This window comes from Cricetulus griseus, assembly GCF_003668045.3.
Source record: "Cricetulus griseus strain 17A/GY chromosome 1 unlocalized genomic scaffold, alternate assembly CriGri-PICRH-1.0 chr1_1, whole genome shotgun sequence".
NCBI classification, from domain to species: domain Eukaryota; kingdom Metazoa; phylum Chordata; class Mammalia; order Rodentia; family Cricetidae; genus Cricetulus; species Cricetulus griseus.
Genome location: NW_023276807.1, coordinates 161086425 through 161104371, shown reverse-complemented (window position 1 = coordinate 161104371; position 17947 = coordinate 161086425). Strand labels below are relative to the sequence as shown.

Sequence of the window (17947 nt, the reverse complement as noted above, 5' to 3'; positions counted from 1 at the left end):
TGATGGGTATGAAATGCCCTTCTTCATCTCTTTTGATTGATTTTAGTTTGAAGTCTAATTTGTTAGATATTAGGATTGCTACACCAGCTTGTTTCTTGGACCGATTTGATTGGAAAATCTTTTCCCCAGCAGAAGGATGGATTCTGTCTTTGTATTCATTCTATTAGCCTGTATCATTTTATAGGCAGGTTAAGACCATTGACATTGAGGGATATTGATGTCCATTGATTGTTGGTTCTTGTTTGTTTTGGATTTATTGTTAGTGGTGTCATTGTGTGTGTGTATTTCATTCTCCTGTCATGTTTGGTAAAATTGGATTATCTATTGCCTATGTTTTTGTGAGTGTAGTTATCTTCGTTAGGTTGGAATTTTCCTTCCAGAACTTTCTGTAGTGCTGGATTTGTGGATATGTATTGTTTAAGTCTGTTTTTTTTTTTTTTCATGGAATATATTGTTTTCTCCATCTAAAGTGATTGAAAGTTTTTCTGGGTACAGTATTCTGGGTTGGCTTCCATCCTCCCTTAGTGTTTGTAGGATATCTATCCAGGACCTTCTGGCTTTCAAAGTTTCCATTGAGAAGTCGGGAGTGATTCTGATAGGTCTGCCTTTATATGCTCCTTGGCCTTTTTTCCTTTGCTGCTCTTAATATTTTCTCTTTATACTGTAGGATTGATGTTTTGATTATTATGTGTCAAGAGGACTTCCTTTTGTGGTCCAGTCTGTTTGGTGTTCCGTAAGCTTCTTGTACTTTCATAGGCATATCCTTCTGTAGGTTGGGGAATTTTTCTTCTATGATTTTGTTGAATATGTTTTCTGTACCTTTGAGCTGTATTTCTTCACCTTCTTCTATACTTATTATTCTTAGGTTTGGCTTTTTTCTTGGTGTCCCTTATTTCCTGGATATTTTGTGTTAGGGATTTGTTGGTCTTGAGATTTTCTTTGGTCGATGTCTGTATATCCTCTAGCAAGTCTTCAACAACTGAAATTCTCTCTTCCATCTCTTGAATTCTATTGGGTATACTCACATCTTTAGTTCCTGATCATTTATCCAGCCTTTCTGTTTCCAGCATCCCCTTGTTCTGTGTTTTCTCTATTGTGTCTATTTCAGCTTTCATTCTTTGAACTGTTTCAAGTGCTTCCTTCACTTGTTTGGTTGTTTTTTTTTTCTTGGCTTTCTTTAGATTATTTAAGAGATTTGTTTACTTCTTGAATTTTTTGCTTTGTCTTTTCCTCCATTTCATGTAATTTTTTGCTTGTTTTTTCTTCTATTTCTTTAAGGGATTTTCTTGTTTCCTCTTTAAAAGTCTCTATCATCTTCCTAAGATAATTTTGAGGTCCATCTCTTCTTCATCCTCTGTGTTGGGCTTTTCAGATCTTGATGGTGTGGAGTCCCTAGATTCTGGTAGTGTCATATTGGTTGTACTGTTGTTAAGTGTGTTCTTACTCTGTCTTCTTCCCATCCCTTCTTCCAGTGAGTGCAGGTGGGGTCTCTCCCTCTCTCTGGTGGCAGGCACAGGGCTCAGCCTTTGGATATCAGAGGGTGGTGGGTGGACAAGGGCAAGGTGTGTCAGGACTCAGGGTGGGCCTTCCTGGTCTAGGCAAGTCCACTCTTGTCAGAGGGGGTTCAGGAAGAAGTGAGCAGGGGTTGATGGGGGAGGTTGGCAGTGTAGAGCATCGCCCAGACTCACCTGAGGCTCAGGTGCCCGCTGCAGGACAGAGGACAGAGTATGGACAGGGGTAAGGTGTGTCCAGACTCAGGGTGGACACTCAGAGTGTGGACAGGGGTCAACTTTCTCCATTTTTAAGCATAAATTATTGCTATGTTATTGAAATTAGCCACATGCAAAGCAGCCATTAACATGGGCACAGTGAGCCCAGAAATAATTTCTATGCCTGTTGCCTGAAGGAGGTAGAAGTAAGTTAAAGCAAAATCAGTACACACTGTAGATGAGTGGGTATGAGTTCACCTTCCCTTTGTGGAAGCCAGTTGTTGTTCTGCAGGGCTGGGTTTCAGTGAGGGACTACTGAGGCTCTGGCCTCCTTTCTTGTTTGTTCCACAGAGTTCACTGGGTAAAAGTTTGGAGAAGTGAGAGATACATCCTACAAGGCAGAGGAGGGGAGTAGGGACTCCTTACCAGGGGAGAGTTCCTAACCCCTAGTCAGGGACAACCACAGGTGTCACCTCCTGGTGTCACCCACCCTCTCACAGCCCTATCTTCCTAATGTTCTGGATTTTAGCTCTTTTTTTCTCTTTACTTTGAGTTTATGCTTTCTTTCCTGTTATGTATCATAGAATGCTGTGTTAACTATGTGTGCAAAAATTTTCCCAGGACCCAGATTCTCATGGTCAACTCAGTATGATAAAAATAGAAGAAAGTCTAAGTCAGAGTGGGCACTGACCCTACATTTCCAGCAAGTTAATGTTGGTACTAGCTACCACCCACCTCGCTAGTGGGGACCAAAAGTGTTCAGAGCTCAGAGCAAACTAGGGAAAGATGCTGTTGACTTTGTTTCTGACCGGTGAGATAGACAGGAGGTACACATTGTGACCAGTGCTAGGTAGATGTTTACAACTCCCTTCCTAGCAATAGACTCTTTCTCAAACTCTCAACTTTGCAATTATTTTAATCCCTGGTGGGGTAAAGGCACATATTTCTGTCGTTTTCCCCTTCTCTAGTCAACCCATTGAATAAACCAGCAAATTAAAATATACTTCAGACTTGTTTTCTGGGAGCATAAGAATGATTTTGAATTGTCTTCAAGGGTAATGAGGTGAGGGATATATAATGAAACTTTCTCTTAACAACTTGATTGACATATGACTTACAAAGGAATGTGTGTGTGTGTGTGTGTGTGTGTGTGTGTGTAGGAAAGTTTGGGTTGTATAAAACTCAGAGTTAGTAAAAAATTTAAAAGCAGAATTTGTTTTATAACATATTCAGCTTCATTTGACATTCTGTCACAGGTTGACTTTGGATTCGCTAAGAAAATTGGCTCCGGGCAGAAAACATGGACGTTCTGTGGGACTCCAGAGTATGTGGCCCCTGAGGTCATTCTGAACAAAGGACATGACTTCAGTGTGGACTTCTGGTCCCTGGGAATTCTAGTATATGAGCTTCTAACTGGCAAGTAAGTGTGAGACTGCACTTTGTTCAGTTTTGCCCAGCCTTTTCTTCAGAGCAGCACAAAATAACCCACTAATGATAAAAATGTAAAATCCAAAATTTAACTATCTGAAAATATTTTTTTAAAACTTTTCTTTTTCCTCTGTATGTTTCTTCAAACACCAGCTTGGATAGGGAGTTTAAAATATACATAAAGGATTCAGAAAGCTAAAGCAAAGGTGTATAGAATTGTTACAGTTTACCTAAAATGGCAAGTTGCATTGTTACAGATGACACATTAACTATGTGAAGGTTTTATAATCCAGGAACAGAAACAATGAAAGCTTTGGATTTGGTAGAATTTCCTTCTTTTTAAATTAATGATGAAAGCTGTTTTCCTAGCTCAGTAAAATTCATTGATCAATCAAACTAAATTTAGCCAGATTCTTCCCCACATGTCATTAACCAGAAATGCTAAGAGAAAGCTACAATGCTGAATTTAAATTGTAAATACCCTGCCAACTCCTTTCCAAGGTGCTAATGAACAGTCAAGACACAGCATGGGTTTTAGCAGTTAAGAGTAAATTGTCATTCCCAAAGAGATGAAAAGATGGGTTTAATGAATCTTCTGTGGCTCTAAATATTTAACACAGTGCAGTGTGAGCATGGTCAACCACAAATGCACACATATACACAGGCAACACAGCCTTCACATGTGTGAAATACTTCACTCTTTATGAAGCACATATACATAGAATCTAGTTTATTTTTCATACCCTTGTGTGAATTAGATAAGGTAGGAATTTTTATTATTATTTTATGATTCACATGTTTTGATTATTTCATGGTTTAAATTATATAACTTAGACAACTAAGCCACAAAACTGTCTGCCTGATATCAGTAATCTGATCCCAGATCTTCTGGCCCTCTCTGTGACGTACTTTCCATGACACATGCATGCTTTATGGCCCTTTATAGCCAGTTGTGCTTTTAACATTAGTTGCAGAGAGATTTGACTAGGAATTTTCTAAGAAATACTGAAATGCATTGTTAGTGTAAATATCAACATGCAAAACAAAACAGAATTTCATAGAATTTTGTCTAAGTTTCTTCTTTTTGCAACAGTAAGGACCTAAACAGGGCTTTACACACTCTAGAGAAATCCTCTGCCACTGAGCTATGATTTTCCTAAACTTCTTAAATACTGGAATTTAAGTATTTAACTTGGTGTTAAATTACCTAAGTCATGGTTCACATCTTTGCACTGGGGAAATGAAAATCTATATTTTATCTGAATCACTAGTCATCATCTATAACCATATTTAAATATTCATCTTTAAGATGTGCATGGAAGAATGGAAAATTTCCAGGTAGTTATTGAGAAAGACAAGTTTGTTAAGGTGTGGCTAACTTTGGGTTCTTTGCAATATTTTTCTTCCTCATCGTAGAAGTTTCTAGGGGAGAGGTAGTGACATAGTGGCTCTTGGAGCTGCTGGAGAATAGACACGTCAGTCTTTGTCATCTGGAAATGTGTCATATAGAGTAGCAAAATAAACTGGGGGAAATAAAGGAGGGAGAGAAAGCACCATAGCCTGAAATTGCTAAGGTGGCCTTGAACTGTCGTAAAGGATGTTTTGCCGAACATTTTCAGGGTAGGGCAAAAGAAAAGTCCATTTTTAATTGTGTGATCTGGTGTTTAAGTATGTAAGGGAAAATGAAGAAAAAAAAAAACTAAAGAAAGGAAGTAACACAGTTATCAATATGTATCTATCTGTGTTCACTGAAGATGTCATATCAATAGCTCTGTTTCCTCCTTCATTTTCTTCACAAATGAAGCATAGGTTATTGTAAAGTTGTTTCTTTGCCTTTGCTTTTTTGTATAAAGGGTGAATACTATTGGTTTCCATAGGGTGCAAGCCTGGTTAAGCTGTAACAGAGTAGTTAGATCATCTTTAATTTTCAAAATTTAAATGGCATACTAGACCAGACAAGAAGGTGTTTTAGAAATCAAAGTGATATATGAATGAAAATTTTGCTCAACTTGGTGGCTACATCTCAACAAGTTTTACCCAGAATTCCTTGAAATACTCTCCTTGGTGGTTTCCAGGGCTTCCTTAACCTACACCAATAGCTCTTTCACTGTTTGCATTCCAGATTCTTCTCATTTTCCTGATAGATTAACATTGGACCAGTCAGTTCATGGCCTCTTTTCTATCTAACACTCATAGGGTAATATCCTCAAGTCCTACGGCCATAAACCATATGACATGACCCAAGTCATAATGCCTTAGTGACTTTCCTCAATGCTAGGCTCATAAATCCAGCTCCCTGCCCAGCAGTTCCATGTGGTTCTGGAAAACAATCCTGATTTGTTTCCCCTATAACTAGCTGCACCACTGTTGAGTCAGTTGACTTCCCATTGCTCTGGCCAAACACCCGAGATCATTTATGAGTAAGAAAAGATTTATTCTAGTTCCTAGTATCATTCTATGGCTCATTAACTCTGTAGATTTGGGGACATGGTGCATTATGACAGGAGCATGTGGCAAAGGGGTTCTGTTCACTGTGTGGTGGCCAGAACATGGTAAGAAGGAGATGAGCATATCAATATCCCAGTCAAGGTCATCTCCCTAGTGGCCTAACTTTCTTCAAGTATGCCTCATTTCAAAGGTTCCATTGCTTCCCCATTGTGGAACAGCTTGGGGACCAGGTCTCTGGAGATAGCCTAGATCCAAATGACACCTCTTGCCTCTATCCTAGTTTGCCTCTCTTAGTGACAATAATTTCGTTCTGTGGGCACTCCTGCCAAACATTGTTTTCCACCCCACAGACAAGGTTTCTCTGTGGTTTTAGAGGCTGTCCTGGAACTAGCTCTTGTAGACCAGGCTGGTCTCAAACTCACAGAGATCTTCCTGCCTCTGCCTCTCAAGTGCAAGTGCTGGGATTAAAGGCTCAAACATTGTTCTTGAATCACTTTTCTGTCTTTCACATTGCATCTACTACAATAGCAAATCCTATTAGCTTTATCATCAATCTTAGCTTAGGCTCTAAAACAAAATACTGTAAGCTGGGTAGCTTTTTCTTTTATCATTGATTTCTTGCAATTTGGGAGGATGGAAGCCTCAGCAAAGAGCTGAGTTCCAGTGAGGCCTGTCTTCTGGTAGACCTGACTAATTATGGGATCCTCACTAGGAACAAGATGGACAGCCAGCATTCTGTCTCAGAAGGTCACTAAACCTATTCATTGATGACCCAACCTCAACCTAATTAGCTTCATTAGTGACCAGGTATCATCCCTTCAATGTTCAACTTAACAAATGGACATAACTAGTACATTTCCCAGCCTAGATAGAGCCCTGACTGTTTCACCACCTCTAGCACCACTTCCCACAGCCAGCCTTCCAGGCTCACCACCCCACACCGTACTTTATTTCTTGTTTTAAAACAGATGACTGGAGTTTCTATAAGTAATACTGCTGACTCAGAATGTATCCCCAGATCCTTACGGTAGCCCACTAAATACATATGATGCTGTTATAATTTCTCACACCCTTCAAAGCTTACTCACTCCACCATCTACGCTGCCCACTGCTGCCCACTCCCAACGCATTCCTTCACACTTCCTGTCTCAGAACTCAGTGCCCACAAACAAGTGTGTAGCTCATCCACTCCCTCTGTCCAGTCAGACTTCTTCTCTTTTGTCAGCTCAAAGAAGAGGGTTTTTCTACTCACGGTCTTAAAAAAAAAAGAAGAAAAAAAAAGTCACATCTACTCTCCCTCTCTATCTCCATGGCTTTCTTCATAGTCATTATCACCACTTGACATGTAACTGTGTGTATCATTTAAGTGATATGAAAGGCTTTTCCAGAATATATACAAATCTGTTGTAAAGTAACTAACAAGGGAGGAGAGGATTAGAGAGTCAGGAAAAAGGAGGAAGAGAAGTAGGAAAAGAAAAGTGAAGTTCTCTTAGGCACTCATTGAAGTGTGTCTTATTTTACATCTTCTCCAGCCCACCCTTTTCTGGGGTAGACCAAATGATGACCTACAATTTGATTCTCAAAGGAATTGAAAAAATGGACTTCCCTAGAAAGATAACAAGGCGACCTGAGGATTTGATCCGGAGGCTTTGCAGGTGAGAATGACCATCAGTAATGCCTAGCATTGGAGGAAGTGTGAAGGCTTTCACTCACCTGCTGTGGAGTGTGTAGATGCTTCACAGTTAGGTTTCTGTGTTCACTGCTTGAACTTTTTATGTTGCTGTTATAACTGAAGGAAGTTTTTAAATTAAAAAAATATTTTTCAAAATTTTGTGTGTGGGTTGACTGAGTGTACAGGTGCATAACTGGAACCCTGAGAGGCTAGATGTCATCAGATCAGGAGTTGGAGTTACAGACTGTTGTGAGCTGTCATATGGGTGCTGAGGACCAAATCCAGGTCCTCTGGAAGAGCAGCAAGTTTTCTTAACCACTGTGCTGTATCTCTAGCTCCTTAATATTCATTTTCTTTTCTTTCTGTTTTTAAAAATAGCTTTTAAGAAAAGAATTATTTAGCTTCATTTTATGTGTATGGGTATTTTACTTGCATGCATGTCTATGCGCCATGTTGTGCCTCCTGGGGCTGGGGTAACAGATTATGAGCTGTCATGTGGGGGCTAGGACTCTAATGTCCTCTGGAAGAACAGTCAGTAAGTGTTCTCTCCAGCCCCCAATAGTCTTTAAAAAATAGAATTTCTCCAGTTTTCTTTTAAAATATTCCAGCCTTGTACTTACTATAGAAACCACCATTTTTTTTTCAGAAAAAAAATTAGAGACTTCCAGAGGTTTTTGTTTTGCTTTGATTTGCTTAAACTACAATGTGTTGTGGTACCCCCTGCTCCATTTTTTAAAAATATTGAAGGATTTAAAGTTAGTAAAATCATCAGACCTAGTTTGAGCATCACCAACGACCACCTACAGACTTCTAAGATTGCAGCTTGGATGTAAATGAAACTCTAAGGCATTTCCCAGTTCTCTTAGCCGAGTTTGAAAGGTAGCATTTATTCAGCATCTATTCGCAGCTCATATAATGAACTGATAGATGTATCAACACTCGGCTGTGAATCCTATGTGGAAGGGCTGTGACTTTGTTCTCTTCCTGTGCTCAAGTGGCTGACCCACACTGTAGGATCTGATGAAAGTTATTGAGTCAATGAATTAAAAAACAAATGTTACTCCCCTATCTAAAATCACTCAAATATTGCCATTATAAACTTCTTTCATAAATTATTTCAGGCAAAACCCAACAGAAAGGCTGGGGAATCTGAAGAATGGGATCAATGACATTAAGAAACACAGGTACTGTTTTTCTTTGTTGCCAAGATAAACATAGAAATATATAGAATGACCAGGTGTCTTAATTTGGGTTTCTATTGCTTTGATGAACACCATGGCCAGAAGCAACTTGGGGAGGAAAGGGTTTATTTCATCTGACAGCTTGTAGACCGTTATCCAGAAAAGTCAAGGTAAGAACTGCTGCAGAGGCCATCGAGGAGTGCTGCTTACTGGCTTGCCCACAGGCCAATCTGCTGGAAGCATTTTCTCAGTTGAGGTTCCCTCTTCTCAAATGACTCTATCTGGTATCAAACACACATGAGGTGATTGTGACAGGTTCTCTCAGGAGACCACCATGTTCACTTTACAGGCTTTCAACTTTTGGATGTTTTGGCATTCAGTTTTTCTTTGTTGTTTGCTAGTTGTAGTTGCCCAAATCAGTCTCAATATGATTTCTCAAATGTTGGGCATTCATATGAAAAATGAGCAAAGTTATTTTAAAGGTTATAAAATCACATCTTTCAGTTATAGAAAAAGTTTTTATCCACTGTTGTTTTTATTATTATTAACTAGTTTTGTAAAGGAATTAAATCTAATTTTTGGCATTGAGTTTATAAAATAAAGTAGGCTGTAATTCTCAAAGAGAAGCAGAAGATAATGATATAGTTTGACCCACTGCTAAACAACACCGACTAGTGAGTTTTTACTTTATGGTGTTGTGAAAGCAATGCATTTAGTAGAAAGTATGGTGAGATTTTTCTCTGGCCTCATCTACATCTTCAACCATTAAAACTCCATTAAATGAATTCACAAGAAACAAGTGTAGTGTAAATGACAGGGGAAATTTCAAGGGATAAGGGTGTGCAGTGGCCAAAGGGACCATTGTAGAGAAGAGCCCTCTCATGCCAGGGGACAGTACACAAGGCCAGCAGGACCATTGCTTTGGCTCATATGTTTAGTTATGTTTTACCATTATCCCTTCAGCCTGGGAACAGACAGCTTTCCCCGAGGGGCATTTTCCTGCCCACGTTGACAACCTCACTTGGGTTCACTCTTGCAGGAGGGGTAAGGATTTGTCAAAGCTTCTGCTAGACAGCAGTCTTACAATGTTTGGGGTTTCTGCATCCTGTTGTAGATAGTATTGATGGCTTTCTGAGCAGTTCAGGAGGTCACATCTCCAGGGCCAGAGATTTGACTCAGGTCAATTAAAAATAACTGAAGTCCTGCAGCTCCAGTCCTTGGCTTTACATGCTGTGCGCTATGGGGGAGGGGCCCAGCACCAGCATCTTTAAAGCCTGTTAATGTCTAAATAGCTCCACACAGAAACCATATCCTGACATCTTAGAATCCTTTCTGCAATGAGTTATGAGTGATGTCCTCTCTTACCATGTCAGGCTGTGGCTGTGAACCACGGCATCCACAACCGGGAGAATAGGTGACTGTATCACTTACAATGTTCCGTAGTTTAGGTTGTTAAACCTTTTTTATTTAGTATATTTTCAAATGACATTAATTTTTGTCAGTACATGACTTATCTTAAGTCACCTGTATTCTTTTTCAGTTTTAACTAATATTGCATATTCATTTTAAATATAATGTCCTTGAATGTTTCTTTAAGTTCTGAAACCTCAATTTACAAATGTACATTGATTTGCACTGACCCACAATGAGTCGTTCTCTTGGGTGATCTAGCACTCCCCTTTAATGGCTGCTAGACACTCCCCCTATAACTAACTTGACATTCCCTCTAATTTCATTAAATATTCAAATGTGGCATTTTGAGCCTTTAAGATTTATGCTTTTTAAACAATCCTTGGTAAGACCAGGAATTTTCAGGATGTTTTCATTTTTGCTTACAATTTTCAAACAGAAACTCTCACATGTAACCCTACTTTGATGGTCCCATACATAATTGTGAGAATTTCATCATTGCAAGCCTTTGACTATGCTGATATATTGTTCACTTTCCAAAATAAAAATAAAAACACCTGCAATGCTTTCTTCCTCTCAGATTGAGGGGTGGTGTTTCTCTCTCTCTCTCTCTCTCTCTCTCTCTCTCTCTCTTCCTCTCTCTCTCTCGTCTCTCTCTCTGTGTGTGTGTGTGTGTGTGTGTGTGTGTGTGTGTGTGTGTGTGTGTGTGTGTGCTGGGGATCAGGATATAATCTAGTGTTCCATGCATGCTAAACACGTGCATCCCCAAGCCACACACTTCACCCTCTAGTGGTATTTTTCACTACAGGAGGACATTAGCAGCGTGAGCCCAAAAAGAGGCTGTGACTGTTGTTTGTTTTCCTTAACAGTAGCTGCAAAATGAGCAAATACATAAATAACTAAATAGATTCTAAGTCACCAGTCCTGCTGTCTGAATTCATGATCCCCCTTTGCCATCAAGCCCTGTGTTCACCATTGTGAAACCAAGCTCCCCCATAGAGGGAATTAGAAAGAAAAGGAGGGAAGGAGAGGAATAGGAGAGAGGGAGACATAAGACAGACTCATCTGGAACTCTGCAGACATTAAAACACTTGTAATACTTTATTCTGTGTCATCCTCTGGATGGCCTTCAGCTGCAAAGCTCACTCTTGGCCTTAAAATCCAATTCATCTTCTTGTGCCTCATACTGTTACCACAGCTTCTTTTCTCATTATAAAATGACATACATACACACTATTCATAAAGACAGGTGTCCCACCAATTGAAGTGATTCTTACTATCATGCCCCCTCTTTCTCATTAAGGAGTCCTCATGCTTTGCTTTGTGGTGGTTGGAAAGCAGAAGGGATCTAATTGCAGAGAAGCTCTGGCTTTATATTGTTCTTATTTACCTGAGGCTCATTCCTATGTAGCAGTCAGATTGTGGCAGGGTGTGCATGCAAATGGATGCTGTTATTTGACTTTTCTTCCCTGTGAGGGTCGATTTGTCCATTCTCTGTAACAGGCAGAATTACTGCCACCACATAGAGGGCTTCAGAATCAGAATGCAGGGGACAGTTGACAAGAGACAACAGATTGAGTACTGCTCTCCGGGCTAAAAATCAGAATTTCTTCTATTCTTCTCTTCTTCTGTCTCTTTTTCTAAGCTAGCAAGCTAGGGGATAGCTTCAGGGTGTCTGTGGGGAAGCCTATGTGTATCTCTCTAGATAAAAGGGACTTTAAACTTCGTATAAATCTCCCTGTTTTACTACCCAGTATGTTCTTAAAATTCAACAATAGCAACCTTCTTTTAGGGGCTAGAGGGATGGATGGCTCAATGGTAAAGAATGAATACTGTTCTTGCAGAGGTGTTCAGTTCCCAACACCTATGTCAGAAGCCCATAACTTCCTCTAAGTCCTGCCTCAGGGGACCTGACACCCTTTTCTTGCCTCCTCATTGGGCATCTGCATTGAAATGAAGTCTGTCTACACACGCATTCGGAGGCACACACGCACACAATTTTATTATTAAAAATAGTAAAGTACATCTTTAAAAATTCTTTTTAATGGTTGTTAGATTTTCCTACTCTGTCCAAAATTAATTTTTAAAAGAAAACTTTTCATTCTAGTTTTGTAATTTTTTTAAAAAAAGTATACCTAAGCATAGCACCTATTATATGAATTTTACAATCTGTGCATTCTTTATTAAATCATCTTTGCCCTCCTTGTTCATTAGCTAACCCATAAATGAGGCATCTTTTTTTTTCTCCCAACATCCATTTTGAAGGGAGGTGAGTAAAACTGGGTGCACATAATTACACATTTCCTGGCAGGAAGAGATGTCACATACTTTACCATTACTTTTGAGAATAACTTCTACAAATCTCCTGGAAACAAGCATTTTCTGTCACTGTCAGCGGTTCTTTGCAGAATGTTACTCACATGACATTGAGTGTGTGCTGGCACTTGCATTGCATAAAATGCAGCCAATCTCAAAGGCCACTCATGCTAAATAATTGTCCTCATTAGCCAAATTGCAGCAAGTATGTTAAGCAATCCAAGGCTATTTTTTTCAGTAGAACAACAGAGATGGATAGCATTAATATTTCTGGGGTTCCTTGGATAAAGAGCTTTGAGAGATATGCTGGAAATGGTTCCTGTATTTGATGGCAAAAGAAGATCCTGCAGAAATGTGCACCCTGCAATGTCTGAAGAGGGAGCCCCACACACTGCCTAGACTGATAAGTGTGTCCTAGGGAAAACCATATGGCTTCCCGTAGGGACAAAGGATAAGCAGACATGAGCTAACGTTGTCTGACTCCCGCTTCTTAACTAGAATTGGAGGAGCTTCTACCAAAATGACAGCTAAAGTGTAATGCACTAGTTCTCAATCCATTGCTAAACTCAGCTTTGCATTGGGAAATCCAGTCAAGGACTAAACCAAAACTCACAAGTGAGGTGAGCCTGTAAAAGGAGGGAAGGCTTAACTTCTGGCGTGGCTACAAGAGGACAGTGACAGACTCCTAAAGGTATCCTACCTTTAGTCGCCACCACTGCACCACTGTGCCCCTGTGGTCATTCTCTAGATGACCATAGTTACCTTTTAAGAACCAGATTATGTTGTTTCCCAACATTTTGTAATGTAATGAAATCCAAAATTTAATGTGCCCTAAACTCCAACAAAGCACCTGAATATGATCTGGCATTGATCTGAGCTGTCCTTCCTTTCACAGTTTCTTATACATCTTCAGTCATTTTTGTTTTTAAGATTTATGTTTTATTTTTAACCATGTTTTTATTAATTCTTTGAGAACTTCATACAATGAATTTTGATCATATTAACTGCTTCACTGCTATCAAATCCACTCTCTCCACACTCAACTCCACCCACCCAGCTTTGAGTTTTCTTCTTCATTCTTTTAAACCCTTCAACTCCAATTTGTGCTTCCGAACTACTCTTGATAGGAGCAGGCTGGAATATGTTCCACCCAAGGAGCTCACACTGCATAGTGGCTCACCACTATCTATAACCCCAATTCAAGGAAATTTTACACCTTCTACTGACCTCTAGATATGCACATACATGCATGCAGGCAAAAAAAATCCTTATACACATAAAATAAAACAAGTAAATCTAAAAGTAAAAATCACAAAAAGATATGAGGATATCATAAAGATGAGAGTCTCAGATGAGAGGGTATCTGAAAGTCTGGAGAGGTGATAAACCATAAGTTATGAATCTAACTATGACAAGGAAATATCTAGGATGGTTACTGGGCTGGGTGAGTGCCCAGTAGGCATGGATTTAACATGAAATGGATCAAAACAACTCCTTCCCTGTTAACTTCCAGCTGCTTGCAACAGCACTTTTGGAGATAGGGAGTGACAAAATGGATTACTAGATGACATGCTATTCATTTATTACGTGATGCTGTTCATTTATTATGAAAGTAATATCCTCCATATTTTTCTCATTTTAGGTGGTTAAACGGTTTTAACTGGGAGGGGCTGAAAGCACGGAACCTTCCATCACCTTTACGAAGAGAGGTATGGTGTTTGCTATGACACTCCTTTGATAAGTATGTAGCAATTTGTTTTTAAAACAAATATATTTTGAGAGATGAGAAGGAGAGAGAGGGAAGGGAGAGGGAGAGAGATAGCATATACACAAGAGAATTTAGGTGCTTTTTTGAACTGTTTCTTATTAGGTGATTCTCCTAGCAATTTATTTTATAGGAACTTGAATTGTATTTCTGGGGCTGGAGAATAGACTCAGTTGTTCAAGTGCTTAGCACACAAGCCTGAAGCCCCCATGTCTGCATAAAAAACTGTGCATTATAGTGTGTCCTACACACTACAATTACTGTCCTACTACTAATCCTGTGGTTGGGGAGACAGAAGCAGAAGAGGATCCTTGAAACTCGTCAGTGAGCTATTCTTACAAAGGTGATCAGCTCCAGGTCCAGGGAGAGACACAGTCTCAAAACATAAGGTGGAAAGTAGTGAGCAATGGCACCTGGCATCAGCCTCTGACACGCACAGGCATGTACACAAATGTGAGATATGCAGTACCCCCCCATGTGTAACAAACTCACATATGCTCCATGAATACACACAAGTAAGAATAATAGTATTACCTACTTGATAGCACTAAGGTAACCTCTCAGAAATTAATTTTATGCCAGTGTTCCCTAAATCCCAAAGTCATCAGAGTTGCTCAGATACACAGCTGAAAAGTAGTTTATTATTAATTACAGTAAGAGTTGTAATACATTTGTCCTTTGATAACACACGCTACTAAAATGTAATTATAACTATATTTAAAAGAAATAATTATATTATTATGGAACTAGGAAAAATAAAATATAAGGCATATAAAGAATAGGCAAGAACGATGATCAATCATAAAACTATTTTCCATTAAGAGAAGAATTTTAACTTTCTAAATTTTGTCTTAATTTTAATAAATGGATGTGATTATAACTAAGTTGAGTATAATATAAAGTTATTAAAATTTTAAGGTAAAAATTCAATTCCATGAAATAAATTAACAGGTAACTTCCTGGTTTTTTTTTAAAGAAAAGTTATATAGGTAGAACAGAATGAAAAAGGAAAAATAAGGAGTGTTGTAATGTCGGTGTATGTTTTAAATGATCAAATCTTCTTCTACAGTTTTTCAATTATAGTAAGTGTAGTCCAAGAAATTAGGTAAAATCACATTTTATTTTATGTGAATATGTCAGAATAGAAATTTCATTCTCTGCTGCTATTAACTTTTGTGAAAACTTTGAGCCATCAATGAAGGAGTGTACAATGGAAGACACAGCTTCCACACTTCTTTCAGACATCACTCACATAAATTTGGTAGTTCTTGACACATTTCTCCCAAGTCATGTGATATTTCACTTTCTCTTAACCTATGCTGACCAGTATGACAGCCACTATGCATAGTGGTGACAATCCCAGGAGTGGCCCTCAAACCCCCAACACACCATAGAAAATCACAATGGTATCATTAATGATTTAATTAGGTAGGTGCTATGTAATTTGTTTTAAGTAAAGAATTTCAAACCAGAGTCATTTATTTTCTTAGTGACATTTCAGTGTCACTAAGATTTTGGGTTGTCCATCTGTAAACTATTTTGAATACTTTATAAGGATGAATTGACAGTTCAAATTCAATGTTGGTAGGAAACCTAAATGTTAGAGGAACTCTGATAAATTTTTATTTAAAAATTGTTTTGGAAATATTGCTTGATAAAAGGAGGTAGATGGTACTTATTTCAGCTTTTCTTTAGATAATACTTCCTCATTTTTGCCAGCTCCTGATGAATGTACCCAACAATAAAATCATTTGCTTTTAATGGAATGATCTCATGGGGCTGGGGCTGTGAGGTAAGACAGTCAATTGGCCATCTTTTCTCATGTGTAATATATAAGAGGCTCCAGTGTGATGTTAACACTCAGATAGAGCAAGCTTAACCTGGATGTACTGGTCACCCTTGTCCTCACCTTTGCTTTATCCTTTCTCCATTAGCTCAGTGGCCCGATAGATCACAGCTACTTTGACAAGTATCCTCCCGAAAGGGGGGTGCCTCCAGATGAGATGTCAGGCTGGGATAAAGACTTCTGACAGAAGAAAAGTGATGGCATGCCACAGAAGAGGACTGTGAGGCCAAAGATACAGTGATGACTATTCCTCTCTTCAGAGCATTGGAAGATCGCTAGGGAGAAGAAAACCCTGGCTGGGTCACAGAAGGAGAGTGGCTCGATGTGGTTCTGAATGAGAGTGTCTCGTTCATATGCTGTGGATTATTCCTGTATTCCATTCTGTACTTGTCCCAGACGCCAAAGGCTGTCTCCTCCCCTTTACACCATCAGACCTATTTTTGTTGGCATAGCATAGTTTTCTCTAAAATCTATTGCTACCTCCAACTCATACTCTCCTGCCTAGAATCCTAAGGGAAAAAAAATGAGTATTTTCTTCTTGAGCACCTAAGTCATCCAGTTAGGAGGAAGAATAGGAATATGAACAACTTTAGAAGAATCTCTCCAGGGTCAACAGAAACCAAGGACATATTGTGATGTCTTCAAATGGTGGTTTCCAGACACCTTGGGTAGTCGAGAAAATGAAGAATTTTACTTTCTTCTAACCTAAAAATACACTAAATTGTTTTTTCTGATGCCATCTAGGGAAAAGAAAACATCTGAATATTAGCTAGTGATACCAGTTACTAAAGGAAGTCAGTTAATCAAAACAGATAATTACATTATTTTTTAACAACTTGAAAAAATAAACAAAAACTTTGTTTTTCCTTTGATCAGTTGTGAGACCTCAGAGAATTTTCAAAAACTTTATTAAAAATCATTTAGAAACTATTGCTAATTATTGGACCTTTGGGAATGTTTCACCTTATATTAAAAAATATTTCCACTATCAAAGTAGAAAACATGGTGGAATAAAATACTGAGGATATTTCCTTCTCAACAAAGACAAAGTACATGAACTCTGATAGCTAAAATTGCTGATTCTTTCAAGCTCTGAGATCTATTTTTCAATCCTATTATTACTCCTATTAGTAAACACAAAGAATAGAATGAACACCTTTATTTTTTTGAGTAGTCCATTGGCAGATGTTGGTATTTGTAATCTCTGTAGAGTTAGTGGCTTTGTTGAAAAGCATTTGAGTAATGTATATAATTATAGCACAAGCTATTGGGGACATGATAGGATTTTGGAAATAAAGGAACACTCAGAATCTGGTCTCTTTCTCTTTTCTAAAGTCAGTCTTCCAAATAATGAATCTGAGAGTTTCAATGCACTGGACACCAGTCCCTGAGAATTCTACCAGTGAGTGTTTGTAGGTGTTGATCATAATCACTTCCTCCCTTCCTTCCAAAATGATGACAGATTTCTCTCTATGGTTTCAGTCTGGCAGGGTAGAAACAACAGCCTGTGCCATTCCTAATCCCTGTGTCATTCATACTTCTGATTGTATTTTCATATGATAATATTCTCTGTGAAAAATAAACTTCACTGTAGGGGAAGCTGTAGCCAGCCCAGATATAGTGGGAAATTACCAATACGGAGCCAAGTGGAAATATAAGGGTATTTAATAGGGAAAAGCCTTATTTACAGAGCAACCTAGCCAGCCGGCGTGGCAAGCCCAAAAGTGAAACCGAAAGAGAGACGAAGTCCCCTTCAAGTCTCGCTCTACATCACCCTGACCATGCCCGCGCAAGCATGGTCAGGAACACCTGTAGCCAGCCCCTAAGTAGGCGTGACTACAGCTTCCCCTACACTTCACCAACTCCACACATATATTTTCATTCTTTAAAGAAAGTCGGCAATCTATTTCCTGAAGATTTAAGCCAGATATTCGAGGCCCAGTATAAGAAAGTGCATCCTTAATAAATTATATTTACATAGAGTCCTTTTGCTGAACCAAAGAGTTTTGTTTCTTCGGGGAGATTTTTAAAGATTATGTATTGTATATAGAAAAGCCATTTTTAATAGGATTAATATAACATGCTTTAAGAATTTCTAAAGTTTAAAAATATTTTATTTGCATTTGGTTTGTATGTACTATATGTTTTTCCATGTATATATTTTATAATTAC

General features: G+C 38.7%; 1 protein-coding gene across 2 annotated transcripts in view; it reads left to right on the top strand.

Annotated features, from left to right (window-relative positions):
- Prkg2 (protein kinase cGMP-dependent 2) overlaps window positions 1-15959 on the top strand; it is a 93814-nt gene extending 77855 nt beyond the window's left edge. For both annotated transcript variants that reach the window (XM_035453219.1, XM_027387604.2), the window contains exons 14-18: window positions 2966-3129; window positions 7118-7240; window positions 8379-8441; window positions 13807-13873; window positions 15864-15959. In XM_035453219.1, coding sequence (XP_035309110.1) covers window positions 2966-3129; window positions 7118-7240; window positions 8379-8441; window positions 13807-13873; window positions 15864-15959 — 513 coding nt within the window. The remainder of the gene's footprint in view (window positions 1-2965; window positions 3130-7117; window positions 7241-8378; window positions 8442-13806; window positions 13874-15863) is intronic.
- The last annotated feature ends 1988 nt before the right edge of the window (window positions 15960-17947 follow it).